This window comes from Ixodes scapularis, unplaced genomic scaffold (genome assembly GCF_016920785.2).
Source record: "Ixodes scapularis isolate PalLabHiFi unplaced genomic scaffold, ASM1692078v2 PGA_scaffold1__304_contigs__length_218370807, whole genome shotgun sequence".
Taxonomy (NCBI): Eukaryota; Metazoa; Arthropoda; class Arachnida; order Ixodida; family Ixodidae; genus Ixodes; species Ixodes scapularis.
This window is the reverse complement of record NW_024609846.1, coordinates 84,803,088-84,830,240: the sequence shown is the minus strand read 5'-3', so window position 1 is coordinate 84,830,240 and position 27,153 is coordinate 84,803,088. Positions and strand designations below refer to the sequence as shown.

General features: G+C 50.1%; 1 protein-coding gene across 1 annotated transcript; it reads left to right on the top strand.

Annotated features, from left to right (window-relative positions):
- Window positions 1-2,458: 2,458 nt before the first annotated feature.
- On the top strand, window positions 2,459-20,948 carry LOC8024922 (solute carrier family 2, facilitated glucose transporter member 8-like). Its single transcript, XM_040216605.3, has 4 exons — window positions 2,459-2,625; window positions 9,409-9,667; window positions 18,247-18,672; window positions 19,968-20,948. The coding sequence occupies exons 1-4, from the start codon at window positions 2,459-2,461 to the stop codon at window positions 20,505-20,507; spliced, it is 1,392 nt and encodes a 463-aa protein (XP_040072539.3). The 3' UTR covers window positions 20,508-20,948.
- The last annotated feature ends 6,205 nt before the right edge of the window (window positions 20,949-27,153 follow it).

Here is a 27,153-nt window from a genome sequence, read left to right as displayed (position 1 = left end):
TGAAACTGAAGTTTTGGGGTGTCGTATATGTGACAAGGGGTGTAACGTCTACACCCCCTTTTTTGAGAGTGAAACGATTGGGCGGGAAAATAGCTGCAATGTCGCCACTCAAGTAAAAGCGCCTGTGTGTATGAAGGCACTCTATCCTTCATTAGGGTGCCTACATGTCTGTCTCCCGTGTTTGTATGAAGGCACACTATCCTTCATTTGTGGGTTATTCGTTAGTTCATTAGTGGTGTGCGAATAGTAAAATTGCAACTCGACTCGAATTGGATCAAATAGTGTCGAATAGTAGCCAAAAAATCGAATGTCGAATTGAATACGAATACTAAAATTTATTCCCAATGTTCCCTAGACTGAAAACTGGCCTGCGTTTTTTCTGCTTGACTGATTGGCTGAAAACACGTATTTTAGCGGTGACAAGTATACGTCGAAATCCGATATGCCCTTGCTTGTTTTCTATGAAGGATATATTTCGCCGATTAAATTGCTACGAACCATATGGCGGGAAGCTAAGCATCACGTATCAACATATTTGAATTCAATAAAGATGGTCATACTCGGCACGTCACCGCTTCTGCTCAGCTGTCTGCTCTTTTGTCTGCACCTTCCTCTTGCGAATCATTCTCAAGGCTGTGGTACATCCACACCTGCGCATGCGCGCGATAAGGAGGGGAGATTTACAGAATGTAAATATCACTTCACGAGTATCCTCTTCGGCACACTGGTTGAGCGTCGTGCTAAAAATATGGGGATCCTGGGCTCAATCCGCTTTAAGGGACGTTGGGAATTTTGTTCTTTCTCCTAAATTTATCCACTTATCGCTATCCCGCGCATGCGCTTTGTATTATGGATCAAACCTTCCCGGTGAAGGCTGAAGAAAGAAAATGCGCATTTAAAAAAACCGCATAGATGCCAGAAAAAAGAAAAAAAAAACTTCTGATGTTTATTATTTTGCAGGGCACATGGAACGACGAGAGACTAGGGTGCCTTCATGTGCGCTTTGCTTAGGGTGGAGACATGTGGCCATTTTGTACCACGCTTTTATTATTATCTTTTTTGTTCAGAAGCGCGTGAAAGAGCGTGTCCCGGCACGCGTTTGTGGCGCTGACTGTGCTATGGCAACATTTCGTTTTTGTCGATTTATTTGTATTTTACCCGTGAGCGCGTGCTGTCGGCATTGGGTACTACAAATGATGGCATCACCCTAAGCAGAAGGACATTGAGGCACCCTACGAGAGACTATCGCGAGTAGCGCCGCACTGAAATCAGTGGCCCTTGGAAGCGGCGAATGCACCCGCTCGTGGCACGTGTCTTGCGCGTCTCCACGGCGGCGTAGGCGCCGACCAGGGGAAGGGGGGGGGGGGGGGGGGAGGAGATAGGGGGTCCCGTGCCCCCCCCCCCCCCCCTCGGGATTGCGACACCAGCGCCAGGCGCGGCTTTCTACACTTTTGGCTTCACGCGGCCGATGGAGCACTGCGGCTTTTTCCACTACTTGTCTAGCTCAGTGTAGCTGGGCTCTACTTTAATCGGGATGACAGCATGATATTTCGGTGGCACCCTCGTGTGGTTACCTTTCGTGACGTCATTACCTTGTGAACAACAAGTTCGATGGTGTTTGTAATGGGCATGGTGCAAGCCTGAAATCATACCGCTCTCAAAGCAACACTGCCAACACCGTCAAAATTGAAGTTCTCACATTCCTCTTATTTCCGTCGAAGAGAAATCCTTTGCTGACGTCATTGTCAGCATTCGGCCAATCGTGGCAGGCCGACCACAGCGACGCTTTCGATCGCTCACGTTGCCAATAGGGGGCGTCGGAAGAAGATCTCGCATAGGGGGTGCCTACATGACTGTCTGTCTGAGGGTGAAGACATCGATTGTTTCCCTGAATATGGCAGCGCTTGACGCTCTCGCGCACTTGGTGCGTGACTTGGCAAGTAAAATGGCGTCTATGAATTAGCCAAAGCTACGCGCTCGAGCTGAGTGACACCGGATTGCGCGCGCTTCAAAATGCATAAAAAAACGATTGGGCGTGAAAATGGCTGAGATGTCACCACTCCAGGAAAAGCGCGCGTGTGTATGAAGGCACTCTAATCTCGCATAGGGGGTGCCTACATGTCTGTCTGTCTGAGGGTGAAGACATCGATTGTTGCCCTGAATGTGGCAGCGCTTGACGCTCTCGCGCACTTGGTGCGTGACTTGGGAGGTAAAATGGCGTCTATGCCTTAGCCAAAGCTACGCGCTCGAGCTGAGTAACACCGGATTGCGCGCGCTTCAAAATGCATAAAAAAAGGATTGGGCCGAAAAATGGCTGAGATGTCACCACTCGAGCAAAAGCGCGCGTGTGTATGAAGGCACTCTAATCTCGCACAGGCTCTGATCTCGCGCAGAGCCGATCTCGCGCTCCGTGTCCTGCTTGCGCGTGCCCGCAGTGGTTCGTTCTTCCTTCTTCAGCATGGCGCATGATCAGAGCGACGTGAAGGCGTCTACCTCGTGGGCGCTGTACCTGACGCTGGCGGCGTCTTGGACGGCCTCGCTGTGCATGGGCACCGCGCTGGGCTACTCTTCGCCCGCCAGCGAGAGCCTCATAACGGCCGACGTCTCCCCGGACGACACCTTCTGGTGCGTCGGCGCTCGATCGCCATCTTCTTTCGCAGGGGCAATCACCCAACATGCGCCCGCGGACAATGCCCCCTCGAAGACAAGGCCTGTGCGCCCCCCTCCACCCCCCCCCCCCCCCCAAACGTCATCACAAGTAAATCCACACAGCATCGGCTAGGTTGCGTGAGCATCGCCGCCAGCGCGTCTTGCAGCGTCTCACAAAGAATGCGACGCTAAAGGCTCGGTTATACACGTTTGCAAGTCCGGTCTCAGGGCGCCGCCATCTTCCTCAGTGGGGTGCGCTCTCGGGAGTGGCCATAATCCGATTACGACGCCTTAGCTAGGCTTCGTAATCGGATTATGCCTGGTCCAAGCGCACCCCAGACAGGCAAGATGGCAGCGCCCTGAAGCCGGACTTGCAAACGTGTATACTCCGACGTTGATTGCAGCGAACGTAGCGTAGCGCAGAACGTGGATCTTTGATTGGCCGGCAGGAACTCGATATTTGCGATCAATCAGTATCTGTGTGAGCTGCGCCACGCCGCGTTCTCAACGCTCAACGTCGGAGTCGACAGAGGGACGCGCCTGCCGCTTGGTGGCGTCAAGCTTTAGCGTGTTTGCCGCTTGGAGCGGGTCGGGGACCCATTGACGATGACGTAATGCGTAGCCCTTACCTCCTAGGTGCTATTGGCGCCTGGAGCGCATCTCCGACTGGTGTGCGTTCCCCCGCTCTCGAATGTGGTCCCACGATTTCTGCCTGGTGTCGTTGCCTGTGTCACGTTCCCGCGCCGGTGGCGGCACGCGCTTTACGTGATTAAGGAGGAAACTAGACGCGAGTTGCTTGCCAAGACAAATTCTGCATGAGTTCTAGGAGGCGGATTAAAGGCTGAACTCCATGGAACGAGTGGACCTTTTTCTAAGGCTCCTCGATCTGTTTGCATTTGTCTTGCGTGAAATGCGCCAGTGAACGAGGCCCGTCGAGCGGCTCTTGGGAGCAAATGGAGGCGTAGCACTAAAATGAGCGGCCGTTGGAAGCGAGTGGCGACAGAGCACCCGCTCGCGACACCTGTCCTGCGCGTTTCCGCAACAATGGTTGGCGGTACTTGTAAAAAACGCCTTTATCAAGGGGCTTTTAGAGGAACGAGCGCCATATGGCGATGACCGCGAACTACAAATGAAGGGCAGCTCAACAGGACTCCGCTCGTCAAAACACATTGCCATCGTGTCGTTGTGCCGGTTTTTATTGCTTTTAGAGCGCAGCTCTTAGGGGCCCGTTTCCGGCTTGAGCGGCGTCGCCGTCGGCGTCGGCGTCGCCGTCGCCGTCGGCGTCGGCGTAACCGCGCGGTGCATCATGGGAAATGTCCCATAATGCACCGCGCGAGCCCCCCACCAAGGTCACGTGACCTCGTGGGGGGTCACGTGACCCCCCGAAGTCACGTGACTCCCCTGAGGTCACGTGGCCCCCTCCTCGAGGTCACGTGACCCCCGCCGATGTCGCGTGACCCCCGATGACGTCATCGTCACTGATGACGTCACCGGCATCCACATCGTCATCGTCATCATCACTGATGGCGTCACCGGCATCCACATCGTCATCGTCATCATCACTGATGACGTCACCGGCATCCACATCGTCATCGTCATCACTGATGACGTCACCGGCATCCGCATCGTCATCGTCATCATCACTGATGACGTCACCGGCATCCACATCGTCATCGTCACTGATGACGTCACCGGCATCCACATCGTCATCGTCATCATCACTGATGACGTCACCGGCATCCGCATCGTCATCGTCATCATCACTGATGAGGTCACTGGCATCCACATCGTCATCGTCATCATCACTGATGACGTCACCGGCATCCACATCGTCATCGTCATCATCACTGATGACGTCACCGGCATCCACATCGTCATCGTCATCATCACTGATGACGTCACCGACATCCGCATTGTCATCGTCATCATCACTGATGACGTCATCAGTGACGTCACTGATGTCGTCACCGGCATCCGCATCGTCATCGTCATCATCACTGATGACGTCATCAGCGACGTCACTGATGACGTCACCGACATTCGCATCGTCATCGTCATCATCACTGGTGAAGTCATCAGTGACGTCACTAATGACGTCATCGGTACCCGTATCGTCATCGTCACTGATGACGTCATCAGTGACGTCAGTGATGACATCATCGGCATTGGGGGTCACGTGACCCCCAAGGTAACGTGACCCCCCCTGGTTAGTTTAACCCCCCCCCCCAGTGCCCTTCCCTCCTCCTCCTCAAGAGCTGCGCTCTAATTCGGCGTTACAGGGAGTTGTAAGCGGCTTTCATTTTTTTATACCCCACGCTACCGGTTACCCAAAATTAAAGAAAGAGAAAAGCGTCAAAAATGACGAAATACGTGGAAAGATAGGCGCTGACAATGCTGGTTGTGCGGGACGGTGCCCTGTGAAAACGGAGACAGCGGGAAGCAAGGGCGGGAGAGAGGGTATATGCGCAGAAATCTGTTGGAATAAAGTTCATTATGCGCCGACGGCACGTTCGCTTTGAGCGCGACGTAGCAGACACTGTGCTGATGCCACGCTCAGAGCAAAAGCCGCCGTGCAAAATTAGATTTTTCGCTGCATATTCGCCCCATGGAGTCAAACATTAAAGGACACCTCCTCTTAATTCCGAAGATTTTGTGATAATTCGTGATTTCGCATTAAAAAGCCCTAGTAAAAGACACTGCGTCATTTTCTTTGCGAAGAATGGGGTACTGTAAATGACTTAATTTTCGCGGGATCAAATGTTCGCGAATCGGGCCAAAGCTGAAAATTTGAAATTATTCGCGGGTCCTAATTTTCTCGAATCGAGTGTAGCTTCCGTAGCGTTCACATATTGCCCGAATCGTTCGCGGGACGTATTTTTCGCGAATTGTAGGCGATTCGCGAAAATTTAGTCGTTTACAGGATATATTTTTAAATGTAATTTTAAACACGAGCGGAAATAGAAACCGAAACCTCGGATCCGTCCGGCGACATTGGCCTCGGATCGCAAGAACATGGCTATCCCGTGGTACAAGATGCCACGTGATCCTCTATGCCAGTGGTTCTCGGCCATTGATGTTTCATGTGGATTGGCACAGAGACCCCGTTCGTGGTGTGAGGAAGGGAAAGTACAGGTCAATTATGCTAGTGATTTAATAAACAGCTATAACTAAGTGCTAGTGTGAAGTAAACTACTCTTATTGACATATACACGAGAAAACGCACCCGAAAATGGGAAAATTTCTTCTCAAACTGAGAGAAGACGACTGTTATTTCCGGGCTTGACGGATGAGACTGGGCTTCGCGGACCCCTAGTATGCCTTCGCGGTCCCCAAAGGGTCCGCGGACCCCCGTTTGAGAACCACTGCTCTATGCAACGACGGGCGGGATTGGGGCGGGCGAGTGCCAGGCGCAAGTTTCGTCTGTACCGCGATCTTTAGTCTTCACCACTATTCGGTGTCAACGACATTCGACGTCTGCACAATAATTGGGGTTGTGGGGATATTTATACAGCGTGTAGTTGGTCAGCCATTAAGGTTGCGACGAGTCACACGCTGTAGATGAGCAATTTAGCCAGTGCAGTACAACCGCTAGCCTGGGGTCTTTAACGTGCACCACGCGGTAGTGATACACGACCGCACGCCGGTACGATGCTCATCCAGATCGAAACGGGCAGGGGTGGGGCTCGAACCCAGGATCCCTGGGTTCTGCAGCGCGAGCTTTCGCTCCACGCGCGTCAAGCTGGGTGTGCGCTTCAGCCCACTCGGCCACCGATCCCACCGACGTCTGCACAACTGCGGCATAGGCCTGCGCACGTAGTGTTCGTAGTGTGGACCACGGTGTAAGGTATACTCTTTAAGTGAGGACACGGCGGGGCTGAACGCGCGGCGCGAGGAATCAGATAGTGTTCGTTTGACGGGCATCTGAAAGGCTGCATCATTCCGCGGCCACCATGCCCGCGGCTGACAGTGTCGCCGGCGGCCAAACGGCGAAACTCAGTGAGAGCGAAAAAAGTGGTCTTTCTGCACGAGCGACAACATCGCTGGAGCTCTGCGCGTGTGGAGCATAAGGCGGCATGCACGAGCCGTCTTTGCCGTGCCCACGGGTCGACGAGTCCTCTGCCGGCGCCGAACTTTATCTGCACTGCGCGAGGAGCGCGCTGCCCTCACCTGAAGAGTATTATCTTACACCGTGGTGTGGATGAAACACCGAGAGACAATAATCACAAACGCTGAGACGACACGGCGGTTGTGACGCGGGAGACGGCGGTAATGGCGGGACCACGTTGGGGCGGCCGGACGGCTACCAAGGAGCACGCTGCGCAGGCACGCTGCGCAGGCGCGTTGCGCCAAGAGGAATCGTTGCTGACGTCACCGATTACGCTTGCCCGGAGAAGTAACAACAACCTTTTGGTGACGACGTTTAGGTCAATGTTGGCACTGCCCACGCCGTAGCCTTGACTGTGCTGTTGGTTGTGCCACACGCGGCTGTAGATCGGAAAATTATTAGTTTTTTAGGGGCGAAGCTCCTTGAAGTCTAGCCTTGTCCGTCCGGCGTCCGTGCTCACATCGATCTTGCTGGCGCTCGTGCTCGTGCTCGTGCTCGTGCTCGTTCTCTAGCTCGTGCTCGTGAGCTCACGTGCTCGTGTAAGGCAAAAAAATTAAAAAAATTAGAGAAAAAAAAAATGTTTGCGCAGAGTCGCAGACGACAGGATTCGAAAGTGTGCGGGGAGACCCCAATGGATTTCTTGTCCATCGCCTTAACCACTCGGCTACGACTGCGGGATGAGTAGGGGGCTCTGAGATGTGGTAGCAACTCAAGAGCTGGGGATGTCATGGATGAAACGTTGTATCTAGCCGCTCAACGTCTATACAGGAGAGGGCGCTGCGATCAAATGCGTGTATAATCGCGTTAAACATTGCATGCATTGGCTCAAATGCTCAAATGCGTACATAACCACGTTCTATACCACACATCCTCTTTCTGATATGGATGAAAACGAACGAAAGGCTCGGCATGCTGCGGTTTAGCGTCTACGCAGACAAGCATCACCAGAGCTTTGCCCAAATCAACATCATTCACCACGTGGAGATGCGGTCAATTTTTTCCCTTGCGATTCCGCAGCGGAATAGCTGTATTTTGGGGGATGGATGCATATTTTCGTTTACTGGTGGAACGATAAGCAATATAAAAAATGCAAACAATAAATTCCTTCAACCTTAAAATGACGAACTACCCTTATATAAAAAGCAAGCTACGCAACGCAGTTCATTATAGCGGGACGCCATATTTGAGTGCACTGTTAACAGCGCATGCTCAGAACAAGCTCACACTTGTAGTCTTTTTAGTCTAGTAAAACCAGCAGTCATGATGGTGCGGAATGCACGTCGCAAAATCACCGAAGAAGCTCGCCGTCAGGAGCCACGGAATCAACTATGACCACCAGTGAATACACCCAACATACGGCTCAGTTTCCACCGAAGAATGTTCACGATCAGCAGGAGGAAGATGTCCGCAAACGAGAGTGAGCCTAGATTGCTCCCTGTATGGTTGACATCTTGGTTCATGGAACGAGCGGTTTCTCGTTGACCTAGGTTGCTTTCTAAAGACATTTCTTGCGTACCAATATTTTTTGTTACCTTCGCACCACCATGCGCATGCGACGTCAGTGTCTGGCGGCATTGAAAAAAATAATTTCCCTGTCTTGAAATCCTCAAGAAGAATCGCAATGTGAGGGATCTGCGGGGATAAGCATGCCTGATAAGCTGATTACGCACTCAATGCCGAAGATGTTTACATTTTAAGGACAGAACGAGAGGGTTGGTATGGATAATTAAACTTGAGGAAGAAAACGAGAAGGGACGGACAAACACAAACAAAGTAGCTGGTTGGTATGGATAATTAAACTTGAGGAAGAAAACGAGCAGGGTTTGTCCGTCCCTTCTAGTTTTCTTCCTCAAGTTTAATAACTTCTCGTTTTCTTCCTCAAGTTTAACGTTTACATTGGCAAGGAATGCTTTCAGTGCGATAACGTTCCATAGCAATCTTGGCGCCACTGGTTCAGCTAAAAGGACCCTTTCGAAGCTTGGAATATTTGAAAGGAGCGAAATGGCGAGTTGCCATGGCAACTGAGACCGATCAGTCAATCGCCTTGCAAGATTTGGGTCGTCTGTGTGTCAGTATAATTTTGGTGTCCCCCTAGCAGACAGGAAAGGTAATGGCGCGCTACTTTCACAGGATCCAGACACTTTAAATCCTCCGAGCCAACCAAAGTGGTTCGTGTGTTTCAAACTCAATGTTATACGAGTAGTCCTCGCACGCTGCGAGTGAATGATCCGTCAGAAAACACCACGGCAACTGTCTTCATTTAATTTTCGGGATATAAAATTAAGTTTAAGATTTTTTTTTATTTTTTTATTTATTTTTTTTTTTTTGTATGAGAATTTGCATATACAGGGCAGTTGACAGTCACGCTCTCGCGCCCGTACGTTTGCTGTATCACATGAAGAGTATATGTGGGAGTATTGGGGCTTCTATAACCAAGCCCGGAACATGCCTTTGTCAGCACTGCACACGTTTATGACATGAAGTGTATGTGGTAGAGGGTATTAGAAGCGGGAATACTGGGACCCCCCGTGACCAAGCACGGAACATACTGCTTATCCAGCATTTTCTACGCTCGGTATGTGGCGTTGCAAAAACGCAGTCGGTCGCAGTCGCACGCAAAGATGTCAACCTGCAGCCTCAACACCCTGCCGCAGGTTCGGCTCCATGCTCGCCCTGGGCGCCGCCCTGGGCTGCATGGCGGGCTGCCTGCTGGCCCAGGTGGTCGGGCGTCGGTACACGCTCCTGGTGTGCGCCGTGGGCTTCGGGGGCGCCTGGACCTGCCTGTTTATGGCCTCGACGACGCTGCTGCTGTACATCGGCCGCTTCTCGACGGGCTTCTTCACGGGCATTGTGTCGCTCTGCGTGCCCACCTACATCGCCGAGGTGACCACGCCGGATAGCCGGGGCCCGCTGGTGAGCATCCGCACCCGCTGTCCAGGAGAGACGCCTAGAGGACAAAGTCCGCGCATTACGTCATCTTTAGTGGATTTTCGACCCACCCTGAGCGGCAAACACACCGAAGCTCGACTCGAGTACGCCACAAAGCTAAAGACGCGTCCATCTTGGCATCACCGTCTGCTAACGTCGCGCTCGTTGGGAGACGCGCGCAAGACGCGCGGTCGGCGATGATGCAGGCCACAAGGTGGGCGCCGCTGCATGGAGCCACTAGTCATGACGTTTGGAAAGGAAAGGCGCAGGCCTCGTGTCTTCTAGGTGACATTCCAAGGACCCCTATTAAGGCCCTGGGTTAGCCACCTCGAGCGCCGGGTTCCAGAGTGCGGTCACGGATATACTGCAGGAGAGGTGATAGCGAGAACAGGAGATAGGCTCTTTGAATTATACTGCGAAAGGGTATTAGCGAGCATCGGAGGTTTTGCAGCTTAGGTTAGTGCGCCAGATGAGTGCTTTTCACCACACGAAGAGGTTCGATGACAGCTCTTCGGTGCTATGAGTAAAATAGAAAAATTCGCTTATTTCTTGTTTTCGCTAACGCTGTCGCCCGCTGCAGTTCTGCTAATTCGGAGTTTCCTGTGGGCAGCAGGCGGCCGGGGCTGATTTAAACGGGGGATGAATGACATTCCAAGGACCCCCCTCCCCCCCCTTGCATTTAAGCCTCCGAAAAGCAAAAGTTTTAGGGAAAAATGACTTACTGTATGTGCTAGAGTAATAGCCGCACTGTTTATGAAGAAAACCTGAAGGTTCGCTTTTCCGCGGAGCACGGGGATTACCAATCACCGCTTTCGACAGCATGATTCCAGCGGTTTACAGGAAAGCAGACACGTACAAGTTGCTCCCAAAAAGTAATTAAGTTAAGTTACTGAGTATTGACGTCAAAAGTAATTTGAGTAGAGTAGAAATTACTCAAATAGAAAGTAATTGAGAAAATTACTAATTACCGTAAAAAGTAGCGAATTACTTTTGAAATTACTTCTGAAGTTACTTTTATATGTTTTTTATGGTAAAAAGAAAGTACAGATGTTTTGATCCGTTAGCGAAATTGTGCTAGCCATATATGAATCGGCATGTTTTTTTTTTTTTTTTTTTTTTTTTTTTTTTTTTACAGAAACTCTTTAATAGCTGGTTCTGCTTCTGCGTGCCTGGTGGTTTTGTACTTTCTTGTTTGTTTGGTCAATGATGTACTGCGAATCTGTCATTTGTACTTTGGGGTTTAGCAATGTCTGAGTTTCATCTTTTAGACAGCGTTTGCTTGTTTACAGTGTTGCGTAAAGTACATCTAAAAAGTACTTGAAGTAATCGACAAAGTGAATGAGAGGTTATGTACTTCAAGCAAAGTAGTAAGTACACCGGCTGCAATGTACTTGAAGTAACCTATGTAAATACAATATATTTCAAGGTAAAGCACAATCACTTTTAACACAATCTTTCATGATGCCCCTTCATTCCCTATATAGTGATTTTTTTTAACTTGTATGCATTGCTCCAGGGGCCATCGGAGGTGCATCAGTTCTTTTACGGAAATGAGAGCAAATATTGTATAAGGTCAAGTCGCCTCAGAGTAGTTGTTTTTCTCTCGCTGACAAGCTATTTGACACAATAAACTTAAAGGCACTATTACCGCCATTACTTCACTCAGAGAAATTACCAGATGACGTCTCGAAAGAGCGCGTTTTCACACGACGATAACGCCATTTTTTTGTTTTCGAATTCGGGGAATGTATATGTAAGTCGGGAGTTTTACTTTCCTCGGAAAATACAAGTACATGTTCAGAAAATTTACTTCAAGTAAAGTAATTTTTCTAAGCAGTGGTACTTTAAGTACCATGTACATAAAGTACTTCCCAACACTAATTGTTTATTATTTTTTTATATAAAAATATTGGGGGAATTACTGCAGGTTTCTCGAACGATGTATGAATCTTTGGAGATCTGCATATTCTGAGTTTTGGGAGGAAAGGCAACGCAAAAATGTAATCTTTGCGTTGCCCTTTAGCACGCGATTCTTCGAGTACAGTACAAACTACGGGAGCACCAGATGAGTTTCAGAGCAGGTGCTGCATTTTGTTGCGTCCTTTGAATGAGGGTGCAGTGTGTGGTGCACACTGTAGTGAGCGAGAGTTTCTACGTTGGGGAGAAGCGGAGACGAACCCTTTCTTTAAATATGTCAAATCTCCTTGAGCTTCGGGACACAGAGAAACGCCAGTCTTAGACGCAAATCCCGCAGTTACTCGGCCTCTCTTGCGTTGTGTCTGTTCGCTCCCCGCGCCTCGTAGCAGTGTTGTTGCAGTGTGTGTGTGTGTGAGGGGGGGGGGGGGGGGGAAGTAAAAAAAAGAGGGCTTGTGATTTTTTTTTTGGGGGGGAGGGGGGGTGGGTTCAAATTTTCCAAACTATTTTCTGCCCCCCACCCCCCCCCCCCCTTTCCTGCGCCACATGATTCCGCCTCTTTGCAAATATCAGCTGATCTTTCAACATCTTATCTCTTTTGTGCAGGAATGTTTGTTGATAGGCAAAACAACCACTAAAATTCGAAAGTAATTTGTAACTTGAGTAGAAGTTACTCAAAAAAGTAATTAAGGTAAACTACTAATTACGGAAATAAAAATGTAATTGAAAGTTACTTAATTACTCAGAAAAGTAGTTAAACTACACTAACTTGAGTAGAGTAGTTGAACTACGTACGAGTCTGCAGGAAAGAGATAAAGTATTGGCGCAAGATAACATCTGTGAAGATTGCACTTGTATGGAGAATCGTGTTTTCAATCTAGTTATTCGCCATGTTATTTATGCGCAACGCGATGATTGGGTGTATATGTGTTCTGCGAGAAAGTAGATGCAGGGCCCTTGTTTGTGCGGCAATAACTCGAGTAAATACGGTAAAACATCTTTAAAAAAAAAAAAAAGAAGAAATGTGTAGTTTTAATGTAAAATATTAAGCCAACTAAAAAGTAAAGGAAGATCCTCTGGCGGATCCCTAAAAACTGCTTTAACATGATTCTTGGGAAACGTCACACACGCCCCCTTGGAAAACGCTAAAGCTGACCCCTTTTTTCACTATTTTGTTTTGGCTTCCTCTTCTGCTTCCCCTATTTTAATGCTCTAGGATTAGTATATACATGACAGGCAAAAGCCGACGCCGCCCGTCTGCGGGCAAAACAGTGGAAAGGGAAGCACGCCGCGTAGCACGTAGGAGGACAGTAGTGAAGGACAAAGGGCGAGAGGGAAGCGACGTCACGGGAGGGAAGCCAATAAAAGTGCGGCAAACCGGTGAACAGCGAAAGCAGCGTCAGGCTGCGGATGCCGCTGCTAAGCGTGCAAGGCGGGCGACGAGACAGAACGAAAGCAGCGCCTAGCTCGGCTGACCGAAATGCGGCAAGCCGACACTGGTCGGCGTGCGACAGAAGGAGAAAAGGGGGGGGGGGGGGGCACAAACGGGCTCGACGAGCCCTTTTCGCCGGAGAAAAATAAAGGAAGATCCATTTGGGGGGGGGGGGGGGGGGGTGGACGTGGACTGTGGATTCTTAGGCCTGCTTCAGAAGGAGCAATTTCACCCAGCAACTTGACGTCGCAACACTAGCAACACGGGCCGCCCGCGTTCACACGCAGCAACCGAATTGCTACGACTTGCCATCATCATCATTCAATTTGATTTTGCTTTCACTATTTAGACGCCAAGCTACGCGCTAAAGACGTGTTCTTATACATGCCTTGCACCTACGTCACTTGATGACGTCGAACACCCGTGTCTACCATGCTGGTGGTTGACTCGACGGCCCTTCGCAGCGAGAGCAATGGTAAACTGCGCCGCGCTCGGCTGTAGCAATTACCCCGTATCCCGATGATCGTCCGATCGTTTCGTCGGCATGCCCCGCGAGACAGAGTAGCCGTCAAGTTAGATAAAGTACGAGCGGCAGGAAAGGGATGCGGCCGCGGATTATCGAGTTTGCGGGACGCATTTCATAGCGGCGAACGACGATACCTTTCTACCGTTGTTTACGTTCGCGCACGCCTTTGCATCGGCGTTTTCTCGTTCTTGGTGTATATGGCCTTTGGCCTTCGTTGCATAACGCCGTTTTCACGCTTCGAGCGCACCTTCGGGGCTCCCGGCCGAATCCGGGCGAGTGTCGCGCCGCGAGCCCGGCCCGACTGCGATCGGTCGGCGGCGGCCCCCATGTGCAAGCTCGCCGAGCCGCCGCGTCATCGGTTTGTACCGTCCGCTACCCGCGATACGATAACCTTTGCAAGGAGCGAAAGTATGCAGGCGAGCCGGTTAGGAAACATCATAATATAAACCCCGAGACAATGCGTTTCTTGTCCGTTATTTGATTTATCCTTGTCTCAGGGTTCAGATTATGACGGTTACATTGCGTTGTTTACCAGTATTTCGCAAAATCATAACAATCTTTCTACAAGCGACTCCTAGAGCCGCTCGTCAAATGATGAAGCCCGCAATTAAGCTTTTTCATTTTTTGGCGACACGGCATCCCTTCGCGTCAAAACTTCGTCGGCGGCATTTCGAAACTTTCTGCTCGTAGCGCAATCGCACCAATGCCGAAAATTTCCGCACGTACTAGATAAACGCCATTATCGTAACCTCAGCACGTTTTTCTACGTTCACGGTACCTGTGTTGAAAATATGGTGCATGTTAGCGCATGTCCGGGCCGTTAGCGTCATCCTACGCCTTGGTAAGCGCATCCGCGCGGTGTGAAGTCAACCACCAGTATGGTGCGGGGCCCTGTCCTTCCCTAGATGTTCCCTAGTGTGACGTCACTTGCAAGGCATGTATATCTTTGAATGGCGTTGAAAATACTAACTCAATATTCTGAAAAGGTTTATTTCCAAAAACGATTCATTTCAATCCAGAACCAAGTCTTTAGCTGTCATCACCACCACCACATGAGGATGTCACGTGAAAATATCGCGTCCCTGATTGGCTGCTGCCGCTTGAAACGACTCCGAGTTGTTCGAGTTGCTCGTCCGTTTCGAGCCGGACCCGATCTCAACAATTCGTGTCGATCTAGGGAAAGCTAGGGAATAACCCGCCAGCAACCTCAAAATTGCTGGAAAAGTTGCTAGCTGTTACAATTTATCTTGATGCAAGTAACCTATGAGGATATTTGTACTGATTTATATGTTTGTTTCGCATATTGTGCTTATCTGTTCACCCCCTCAGTATTACCCGATGGAATAAAAAGTCGCACTCCAACTCATGGAGGCCAGAAGGCAACTTAGGTTTTGCGCAGGCGCAACAACTTTTTCCATGTGAGCCTCCTAGTCTCTCATGTCTTGCTATTGATACTTTTTTACTGCCCGAAGCTTGCGGTAGCTAAAGGTGAGGTGTTATTTATGAAACTACAACGAAACATTGTTTTTTTTTTTTTTTAGTTCTAAGACTCAATGAAGTCAAAAGTAAGTACGTCACTTCAAATTTTATTTGAAAACTTTCGGGGGTTCATGTGTTCGTGCGACAGCCATTCACCGTTTCAAATGATGAGCAATTGCTCTTAAAAAGTTCCCCACAGCCATGCTCCGCCGGTTCTCATAAAAAAGGCGGAACTTCTCATTTCTCGAGGAGCCTCTTGGGAACTCAGCATCGCCTCCAGCTTGTCTTCCGTCAGTTGATGTTTTGCGGCGATGCAAGTCAAAAACATCCAGAACCCGGGATGGGCAGCTCCGACCAGCTTCAGGAAGCGGGAATGCCGCCCTGGCGTTCGATAAGACGGCGTTCGATAAAACGGCGTTCGATGAAACGGCATTCGATGAAACGGCTTCGACGAAATGGCGTTCGACGAAACAGCGTTCAATGAAATGTCCGGTCCCACATGTAACGCATACCCTAAAAATACACCAATGAATCTTTTAATTTTGCTGCCTCTTTTTTTACTTCGTTACGGGGTCAGTGTTAGCTTTTCCCATGGGAGGACGTGCGTAGCGTATCCTAAGGGTCATGCTAACGCATTCCCTAAAGATCCACCAATGAATCTTCGTTTATTTATTTATTTTTTTTTTCATGTGAAGCGGGCTCGCCGAGCCCGCTTCGCCCAGCCTCTGTCGCACGCAGACGAGCATCAGCTTGCCCCGCTTCTTGCGCCGCATTTCGGCCAGCTGCTTCCTCCCCTCTGTCTCATCCGCTGCCTGACGCTGCCTTCGCTGTTCACCGGTTTGCCGCGCGCGCATTGGCTTCTACCCCGTGACGTCGCCTCCCCCTCCCCTTTGTCCTTTACTACTCTCCTCCTCTCTACGCGGTGTGCTCTCCTTACCATACCTCGGCAAACCTCACTCATGAGGGCCCTCACTCACCCTCACTCACCCTCATCTTCACAGGTGAGGTGAGGGTGAGTGAGTTTCTGAACCAGGAAAATTCATGCGTGTGAGGGTGAGTGAGGGCCGTGAGGGCAGTGAAGGTCGTGAGGGCGGTGAGGGCCATGAGGGCCGTGAGGGCGGTGAGAACCGTGAGGGCCGTGAGGGTCGTGAGGGCCATGAGGGCCATGAGGGCGGTGAGGGCGGTAAGGGGTATGAGGGCCATGAGCGCGTGAGGGGCGTGAGGGCGGTGAGTGGCGTGAGGGCCATGAGTGCGTGAGTGGTGTGAGGGCGGTGAGTGCGTGAGGGGTGTGAGGGTCATGAGTGCGTGAGGGCAGTGAGTGGCATGAGAGGCGTGAGGGCCGTGAGGGCGGTGAGTGCATGAGGTGGTGTGAGGGCCGTGAGGGCGGTGAGTGCGTGAGGCCCCCTTCAGATCGAGCATCTTTCTCGGTTTTGGTGTTAATGGCTGGTTGTTCTCTAGCTTTCCCTAGATCGACACGAATTGCTGAGATCGGGTCCGGCTCGAAATAAGCAAGCAACTCGGAGCAATTCGAATACGTTTGAAGCGGCTGCATCTAATCAGGGACGCAAAATTTTCACGTGATACCTCGTGCCGGTGATGATGACACCGAAAGACTTGGTTCTCGTTTGAAATCGATCGTTTTTTGGAAATAAACTGTTTCAGAAAGGTGCATTAGTATTCTTAACGAGATTTAAATGCATAAAAACACGTTTATAACGCGTAATTGTGTCTAAATAGTGCAAGAAAAATAAAATTTTATGTTGACGATGGCAAATTGCAGCAATTGGTTGCTGCGTGTGATCGCGGGCGGCGCGTGTTGCTGGTGTTGCGACGTAAAGTTTCTGGACGAAATTGCCCCATCTGAAGCTGGGCTGAGTGGCGTGAGGGCCATGACTGCGTGAGTGGCGTGAGGGCGGTGAGTGGCGTGAGGGCGGTGAGGGCGGTGTGGGCCGTGAGGGCGGTGAGGCAGGTGAGGGCCGTGAGGGCGGTGAGGGCCGTGAGGGCGGTGAGGGTCGCGAGGGCGGTGAGTGGCGTGAGGGCTATGAGTGCGTGAGGGCCGTGAGGGTTGTAAGGACGGTGAGGGCTATGAGTGCGTGAGGGCCGTGAGGGCGGTGAGGGCCGTGAGGGCGGTGAGGGCCGTGAGTTGCGTGAGGGCGGTGAGTGACGAGAGGGCGGTGAGTGGCGTGAGCTCCATGAGTGAGTGAGGGGCGTGAGGGCCGTGAGGGCCGTGAGTGCCGTGAGGGCGGTGAGTGCGTGAGGGCCGTGAGGTTCAGTGAGGGTGAGTGAAGGGCTGAAGGTGAGTGGGACTGTGAGGGTGAGGGTGGGTGAGGGGCTGAAGGTGAGTGTAGCTGTGAGGGTGAGGGTGAGTGAGGGGCTTAGGTGAGTGTGGCTGTGAGGGTGAGGGTGAGTGAGGGCGACCTAAAATGCCGACCTCTGCTCCTTACCACTGTTTTGTCCGCAGATGGACGGCGTTAGCTTCTCCCTATCATGCAGGTACTAATGCTAACGCATTACTGTATCTTTGCAATGCTTCGCCTCCAGCAGGGGGAAGTCAAAGCTTCACACTCCTACAAAAAAAAAAAGAATGTGTTTTTTGTATGTATAGACAGCCTTGCTGTTAGCACGCCTCAATGGGTGACTTGTCTCTTAGCTGTAGGTAAGAAATTTAGCCAGTGCAATACAACCGCTAACCTGGGGACTCAACCAGATAGTGGGGGTCGAACCCAGGAGGTTCTGCAGAGCAAGCTTTCGCTCCACACTCCAAACTGAGCGTGGAGCTCCAATTCGACATTTTTTCAGTTTACCCCGATATATGTAGAACCGGATTTTGGGCGGTTATTTTCGGGGTTCATCGGTGTATATATACTGAAAACGCGGAACGCCAATTATAAACCCTGCAGCGTCACTTAGCGGCCTACTCAACACAGGCTGGAGGCGAGAAGACACGAAAGTGTGGCCCCAGACTTCCTAGAGTATAAAGGCCTAGTGCTGAATGTGCAGCGTCGCTTAAAGAAGGGGCACCGATTGCATGGAGCCGACTGCTGCGCCAGCGTTTAGCCGAGGTCTCCAGAAACGTCGAAACAGTCCGCACAAAACCAAAACGATATCGCCCGTTCCTGACACACCATCTAAAGCTCAAAAAGTTGCATTAAATACGTGCTGGCGGCGATGCGTGGCTCCACTAGTGATCGCGCGTCCTTGGCCCCTGCGCAGGGCGGCTGCCTCCAGCTGGCTATCACGGTGGGCATCCTGTACTCTTTCACCGTGGGCCGCTTTCTGGACTGGGCCTGGCTGGCGCTTAGCTGCACCATACCGGCGCTGGTGCTCGCCTCGCTGTCCCAGTTCTGCGTCGAGTCCCCGCGTTGGCTGCTGCTGCACGACCAGCGGAAACGAGCCACCGAGGCGCTGCGCCTGCTGCGCAGCTCGGAAGCGGACGTGGAAGACGAGTGCCACGCCATCGAGACGACGTTCGCAAGCGTGCGCATTCCGGGCACGCACGTGCTGCTCGCGCTGCACGTCATGTTCCTACAGCAGTTCTCGGGCATCAACATGATCATCTTCTACTCGTCCACGACCTTCGCCAACGCGGGACTGTCCCTGGCCGCGTTGGACGTGTCCATCCTCGTCGGAGTGCTGCAGGTCAGGCAGTATAGGTTGTTTTCACATGACGTCAATCCGCCATTTCGTTGTTAGTTTGTTTTTCCAAACGAACTTACTAACTTAAAGGATTACATCGCAACCTGTTGAGGAGATGTCAGCGTGGTAAGACTTATAAACTTGTGTGCTCTACGCCTTTATGGGGTAATGTTAATCCTTGGAATGCTCGCTTTCGGCACATGCCAGACAGCTCACAACAACAAAATGGGGGACAAAATTACGTCATGAGCACCCTTCGTTCGGGGAGAAGGGTGCTCATGGGGTCAATGACCCTCCTCGAGGACAACTTTCTGTGACTATTCAGAAGTGAAGATTTTGCGCGCACAGCTTTGATCGGCACCCAAAGTGCGCCCGAGCGGCCTAAAGTCACTATCCTTGGAATGTAGTTCCAAGCTCCCCGTATGGTCGCCATTTTGGTTCACTGAGCGAGCAGTTTCTCCCTGACCTCTCCGTTCTTGATAAGCCGATCAAAATTCCCGGCGACAGGTTGCTTTGTTACGACAATTCTTATAGACCGAGATTTTCTTATCCACACTCCGGCGAAACAAGCCCACGTTTTGGCACCGCCCCCACATACGGCGTCGGGGCTTGATGGCATTGGATAATAAATTCCCTATTTAATTGCGCAATAAGAACAATATCACTAAGAAATCTGTGGAGGTAAGCATGACCGATAAGTTGTTTGCATATTCAATCCAAAAGACGCTTAAATTGACGAGGAACGCCCTCAGTACGATGGCAACCCGTATAGCGCTCTTGGCGCTACTGGTTTACAACGACCTCTACGAAAAATCGAAAGGACCGAAATAGCGATTGCCGATGGCAACAGAGACCTATCAGCCAATGGCCTTGCGTTGTTTTGGTTGTCTGTACTCTTTGTGTCCAGCGTTTCCAGGGAAGGCAATGACGCTACTTTCCTAGTATCCAGTGACGTTAGTCCGCCCATTTTGAACTGCATAGCCGCAGAAAGTTGTCCGAACAGTGTTTTTAGCAGCGAAATCTAGTCTACGTGCTTTCTGTTTCCATTCAGCTCAAGGATGAAACCCGAAATAAAGATTTCTCGTAAAACGCCGACGATCTTGAGCTGTGCACGAACTGCGTTGGAACCGCTCTCAGACTTGCGCCAGTTACTGAGATGTGAATATGTTTTATAGAGAGGGCTCTTCACAGGGCTTCGATTTTTCCAAGTGGCGGCGTTTGTTCGAAGGATATTGGGCGCTGACCCGAGGTCCAAGGCGCTCTTTCACGACCGGGCTGCATGGGGCGCACGCACGCAGGTGGCCGCCACGGCCGTGGCCGTCTCTTTGATGGACGTGATCGGGCGGCGGCGCATGCTGCTCGCCTCGGCGCTCGTCTGTACGGCCAGCATGCTGGCCATGGGCTTGCTGGACACGCTGGGCACGCCGTCGGCGTCGGGCGCGCCCCCGACCATGGCCGAGCGGCTGCCCGTGCCGCTCATGGCCTTCTTCGTGGCGGGCTTCTCGCTGGGTCTGGGACCGGTCACCTGGCTGCTGGCCGCCGAGCTGGTGCCCCTCCGGGACCACGGCCTGCTTATGGGCGTCACGTGCGCCTTCAACTGGGCGTGCGCCTTCGCGGTGACGCTCTTCTTCGAGAGCGTGCACACCACCTTCAAGTTCTCGGGCCTGGGTTGGTTCTTCAGCTCGGTGAGCTTGGTGGGCTCCCTGCTGGTCGCCATGTTCCTGCCCGAGACGAGCCGCCGCTCGCTCGAGCAGATCCTGATCGAGGCGCCCAGGAAGGAGCCCGTGGAGCTCCCCTCGGTCCGCACCGGACAGATCTCCACGCGCCGAGGCCAGTGACTGCCACCGCCTCCCGCGGTCGCTCGGAACTCCTCTGCCGGGGGCCGCCCTTATTTTCTCCATATCTCTCTCTCTCCGAACAGCTCATACTGACATTCTTAAGCCTGGAGGGTAACGGGGCAGAAGAAGCAGAATGGACGTTACAACACCATTCTCCGAACACGCGGCGGAGGTTGCTTAGCTTAAACACAAAACGGACTCGCCAATGAATTGATAAGCTCAACCCTCGAAATGTAACACGCGGGTTCATGGGTGTTGCCGTGGCTTTCTACTAAAACTCGTGTCTAAATAAAATATAAAAAAAGTGTTTTGGTGGGGTGCTGCCGCGACGCTCGTGTCCGGTTTCATGCTCTGCACTTTCCCGTCCCTGGGTGGCGTACCGGGTGTGGGGTCAGATTCTGGGGCTTAAGGCCACGGTCCCACTGAATGTGGCAGTTTAGGTACTTTTTGGCAGGTAATAACTCATCTCCTTTTAAATACTGTTTTGTGGGATGAATGTCATTTGAAAGGAAATGCAATCCTCTTTCATTTCATATTATGTGTTTGTTGGTGTTTACTGTTCATGCGCATTTGTAGCGTTGCGAATATGATGGCGCGGACCCTCACTTGCTCCGCTAGTTCATGTTTTATGAACGATCCATTAAAGATAACATGGTTCTAATATAGCAGTTTTGTTAAGGTGATGTCGGAGCAGTATGTAACGATACACTTTTTTGGTATTTGCACTACTTTGTTTTTTTCATCCCTCCAAATATTGCCCTAAAATTGACATTTTTCAGCACAAATATGTTTTTAATGACAAGAGCTAGGACAATGAAATTAACTACAGATGTAGTGCTTATAATTGGTAATATGCAGAAAAAAAATGATGTTGTGTAAAATTTTTTTGTATAGATATTTTATATCAAACGTAGCACTTTTTTGTGCTACGAGACATGGTACTTCAAATGCCGCCGAGGAAATAACTAAACTATGATAAAATATTTTATAACATTTAGAGCTACAATGGTTGCCCAAGAGGTGGACGATGGCTTTTTTTTTCATTTTCAAAGTCATAACGCTCCAGGAGCCCTTCAAACTTTCCTGTTTTTGACGCATATCTTTTTTGAACGTCAAACAGATTTATTGGCATCTAATAGCATTAATTGTTTGGAATACATATACATTGCGATGTATTAGATTCTCAGAATGATCCTGCTTTGGTTTTTTAATAGGTGTAGAGCTTAGCTAATTTCAAAAACAATTAAAAACTGTTTGGGTGTTTTGTTGCGCTCCCTGGCGGATGGCAGACAAACTGTTAATTTCTAATGTTCAAAAAATTTCCGAGGGCGGCGTTGGCGTCTGTATCATCATCAATCTCCGTGTCTTTTTACCTTCACATTTAAAAAAATATATTGGAAGATTTACTATCGATAAATGGGTGGTTTAAGTACTGGGTCAGGTTAATAAATGTAAGACAAATAATTACACAAGCGTAGCGTGATATAATGTGTTCATTATTCGATATGATTGAAATCAATAAACAATAAATACGAAGAGGAAAAGAATACACCCGAGTTCACTTCATGCCTAGAGTCACTAAATGAGCTCTAAAGTATCGGCACTCCGTTCCCCAAAATTGTTTTGGGCGCCGCCATTTCGGCTCGTATGCAGAGCAGACGCAACTGCCGATCGTCATGATTCAAAAGTGCGACTTCCTCAGCATTAGATTCGGTGTTAGGAAGGTCATGTAATATTGCTTTGCTCTGTCGCGAACGGTTTAAACATTTGTGGAGGGCTGAAAAACATTTCCTGTGATTTCAGATAAAGCTTCAGATAACTGGCAACCATGATTTTAAGACACAATATGGCCAAGTGTCGTTACTCTGAAGCGTACTTATTTAGTGGCACTAGTTATAAGTTATAACCAACTACACATAATGAGAGGAGGAATCGGCCGGGTAGGAAAAACGCCGGTTTTATGTGCAACCGTTCTTACCGTCTCAAAAGAAAGAACGCGCGAGCTTGCGCTGGTTTAAAAAAATACGATCCAAAGAAAATAGGCGGCATGCTGTGTTCTTTGTGATTCTGCGTCTAATTGCAAATTGTTGTGGGTATGTTTATACAGCCGGAAGTTAGTCTGCCTTAGTGGGCGTCTGGTGTCTCAGCTGTAGATGAGCAATTTAGCCAGTGCGGTAGAACCGCAAACCTGGGGTATTTAACGTGCACCACGCAGTAGTGATACACGACCGCACGCCGGTACGAGGCTCTTCCAGATCAAAACGGGCAGGGGCGGGGTAGGTTCTGCAGTGCGAGCTTTCGCTCCACGTGCTCCGAGCTGGCGTGCGCAATACTCCGTTTCACCTTAAGTCGTTCCGCAGAGAAGGCTAGAAGCGCGAGCTCATAGCGTTGGTAGCTGCTTTCAGCATACGAGAGCTTGTGCCGCCGAGATGTGCCCTAGAGCAAGGAGCTCGCGCTTGTACCTTTTAGTGCGGTACATCATAAAGTGAAACAGATATAGACCATGCACTCGGCCACCGATCCCCCCCCCCCCTCCCTTTGTGCGTCTAATTTATATACAGGTAGAAGTATTTGAAGATCGACGATGGGCGTCGAACGTCTCGAGGTAATGTAACGTAATAACATTATATAAACGATAACCATATTGAAGGACTGAACGACTCATTTTTTTTTAATTCTTGGATTCTAATAAAGCGGTAGCCTATTGTACTTATTGTTGATGAAGAGCAATATGAGGTGACGAGGTAATGATTGAATGATGAGGCTCTATAAGGACGACGACATTAGTGGGTGTCGAGCCGCAACGTACACTGTCAGACTTGTTTCAAGTATCGTGTACACAAAGACCTTTCTTCACCCGCAATAAAATATGGTAGAATCAATGACGATGCTGCTTTACAACTGTATGTGGAACAGGAAAACTGCACTGTGCAGAAGTGCGGCCTATTCGTTAATATGAGAGACGGATTTCTAGCAGCACTCCCTGATTGACTGCTTGGAACAAATGGCTTCGTTGACGTAAAGTGTCCCCGTTCCAAAAGATTCTTGAAGCCTGCTGAAACCGCAGAGGAGTATGAGGCGAAAAATAAGAAAAATGAGCCTGGTGTGAAAGGTCCAAATCACCTCTATAGCTTCTACTACCAAATACAAGGGCAGTTACACAATACAGAAATAGAGTTTTGTGATTTCTTTATATTTACACTGAAGGGCATTGATATCCATCGTCTTCAAAGGGATGACACCTTCTGGTCAACCAATAAAAAGCCTTTTCTATACTTGAGTTTTACGTGGAAGGCCCGACTTCCGCTGAAATTCCTCAGGTAGACGAGTTGTCCGACCAAATAAAATGCCATTACTCCCGATGTGGGAATCTCTCGATCTTCGTTCGTAGGCCATAGTATCATGAGATCGAGGAATGTGGCTCTTCGTCCGCCGAACATTGCTTCGGCGGGTGTTTTTACCGTGTAAGTTGAGACCGTCGCGTGTTGCTGGAACAAAAACCTGGCGATTTTTCACTGAACTGCTTCTTCCGTAAGCTTCAAGAGGGCTTTCTTCGTTTCGCACACCATCTGTTCTGCTTGCCCGTTAGTTGCAGGATGGTATGGTGCACTTAGGTGATGCCTGATGCCGGTTTTCTTCTTTTTTTCTTTCAAAAACTTGTTTATTTTATTTGAAGCAAGATTTGGCACGTTATCAGAGAAAAGTATTTTCGGTAGGGAAAAAGTAGGAAAAACAGAGCGTAGAACGTCAATGACGCGTTTGGACGTCGTGGCAGGCATCGTGTAAACTTCCAGCCACTTAGAGTACGCATCGACAATGACTCCGCAGATGCGAATACGTTTCGCCACCCACCGACTGAATAATAGATTGCTTTCAATTACTGTTTAAGATGGCGCTGGACTCGAGGAAGACTTAGAGTCTTTCCGCAAAGTTAGTCCAGGTGCCAGCACTTTTGTCGAAAGCGGTAAGTGTTCGAAAAGTCGACAACGCCGGTAGCCACGTGCTGTGCTTGATACTGGACGCTTACAATTCGCTGAGAAGAAGCTTGCTTGTTCGTCTGCCACGAGTCGTCCGATATCAGCTCATCACCGCTACTCCATCTCCCGACAAAACAGGTCTTCATTGTCCGCATGTCCATAGTTAGCAATCACGTGAACTTATAAATTCCCGAACGCTCATAACTTGCCGTCGCTAAACGCCGTTCGTTCATAGCCTCTTCATTGCAAGTAAACGTCTTCCTATTTATTCTGATGGTTTTCATCATATTCCTCCTAAGCTGTATTTACGTTATGTGTGTCAGTACTTCCGAAAATATTGGAACGGCGTTTGTTTTCTGGGAACCCTATAATGTAACAACCTTTACAACATCTTCCGGATCCCGTAAAACACTACATTTTGTGACGTCACTTTTCAGTCGTCATTATAATGGTGAGGTAAGTACCGTAAATCGCGAAGCAGTTTACTTGACGTCCGCTTCCGCTTGTATTTTGGAAGATCGAGTCTACTGAGCGTGCATTCCTGCAGAAGAAATTTTTAATGATATAATATTGACACGTCAATCAACAAGTGATTCCTTCTTGGTAAGATTTATCGCGAAAACCCGTGACAACCGCCGAACCGCATTTATACCCAGCCTGACATTCTCGCATACAGGAGTTTGCTAGGCCACGCTACTTGAACCAGCTGAGCACAGCTGGCAGCGGCGCGAGCATGGACACGAGATGAACGTGATGGTGCTCGAGCCATCCCACCGTGAACCAATGTTTCAGCCACCCCACGGGTGCGTGTCGCCATCTATTGATTGAACTAACGCTTTGTTCAAGATGGCTGCCGTGGGACCGCAGCCTTAAAGGGCAACTCCGGTCCATACTTTCGATTTTGGGATTATGACTGTTTTTAAAGATATCGACGCCTCAAAGTTTTGTTTGGGGCGCGGCCAACAAAACCAAAACTAGCCGCTCGAGGCCCCGGCAACACTGGAAATCAGCCGCTATGTGAACGTGACGTCAGGATCGTTCTCGTTCAACGAATACGCAGGCCGGGCGGCACCTACCTCTGTTGCGCTAGCCTTCTAAAGATTTTGTTTTAATTCTGTATACGCGTAGTTATCCAGCATATGTAGCAAGAGTTAGTGCGTATACCGAAAAGCTAGCGACTGGAAAACCCGTGAACTCGTACGGTGCCGTGTTCGACGGCCGCCGCCGTGCGTGCGCTATGCCGTACTCGTCGCTTGTATACCCAAAAGCAAGCGACTGGAAAACGAGTGAACTCGTTCGGTGCCGTACACGGCGGCTATCGCCGTGCGTGCGGTCTTCTGCATTTGTCACTAAACCTTAATTGTCATCGGGGCTCCGTGGATGGAGCGGCGTTGCTCTACGCCGCGCTGCCAGTGACGTACAGTACTGGGGGCCCTCTCGCTTTCGCGCCGCGGGTCAGTCTCAGACACGAAGCTTTGAGGCTCTCCGGCGTGGGCCGCGGCGCCCGAACACATGTGTGCTGGGCTGTACAGGTCTGTTTTTTCGTTCTTTTTTCCTCGGGCGCGTAAAAGCCGAAATCCAAAGTCCACTCGTCGAACAGCGTTCAGCCACACCTTCTCCAATTTCCGGTCCGTTGGAAACTTGTGAAAAAGCACCTCCGGGTTGTGCAGCGGGTTGTTTGAGCAGCCCACAGCGCTACAAGTTGTACTCGGCCTCTTTCGAGGAACAGCTGGGCAGTCTTAGGCGCACCGAGTTGCTCGCTAAAACGAGTCTTGGAGTCTTCACAAGCAAATAAACAAAAGGCTATACCGAAGCTACACGGGCTACAGATAAAAGCAACGGCTAAACACGCCAATCACAAGCCGAAGTAGCGGTGGTAGCTGCTCAAAGAAGCGCGCAACGCCCGCATCGGAGAAAAAAAAAAAAAAAGAGAACGATACTGACGTCACGGCAAAGCCCAATGGATTAGCTGGCGACTGGTGACTGGGCACTTTTCTTCAACTGAACAACTGGCGACGAGTGACTGGGCACTTTTCTTCTGCTCCTGCAAGGAAGTCTCGCCGATGGAATCACCACGGCTCGTATCGGGCAAGTGGAAGCCTTTGATGAATCTTTAAGTGATTGGCCATCATACGAAGAACGGCTTTTCTCGTATTTTGCCGTGAACAAGATAGCAGAAGCCGACAGAGTGCATGCGTTTCTTAGTGTCATTGGACCGAAAACATATGGATTGCTAAAGGCACTAACGGCCCCGCAAGTTCCGTCAACAAAGACTTTTGAGGAACTAACAGCTGCTTTGAGGGAGCATCTCACCCCACGCGTGTCAATCATTGGGGAACGTGCCAAATTTCACCGCCGTTCGCAGCACGAAAATGAATCCATTTCGGATTTTGTGGCGGAGCTTCGAAGACTATCACAGTCCTGCGAGTTCGGCAATTTCCTGGACGAGTCCCTGCGCGACCGTTTTGTATGTGGTCTGTCCCGCACCGACATTCAACGGTACTTGTTCGCGGAAGACAAGACATAGAGTAATATACACAAGGTAAAGAGCGGACACTGCCATAGGCCCCAGCGGCCCAGATAGACCAGTGACAGGTAGCGCTCCTAGCGGGCGGTATGAAGTGTAATTTGATTCCGTTTCCGGTCAAGTTAGTTTCGGTTTCGGTTTG

Bases quoted from the DNA above. Each gene is read 5' to 3' on its own strand.
- LOC8024922 (XM_040216605.3), top strand. From the start codon at position 2,459: ATGGCGCATGATCAGAGCGACGTGAAGGCGTCTACCTCGTGGGCGCTG. The intron at 2,626-9,408 runs GTGCGTCGGCGC...ACCCTGCCGCAG, and splicing joins TCCCCGGACGACACCTTCTG to GTTCGGCTCCATGCTCGCCC. The intron at 9,668-18,246 runs GTGAGCATCCGC...GCCCCTGCGCAG, and splicing joins CGGATAGCCGGGGCCCGCTG to GGCGGCTGCCTCCAGCTGGC.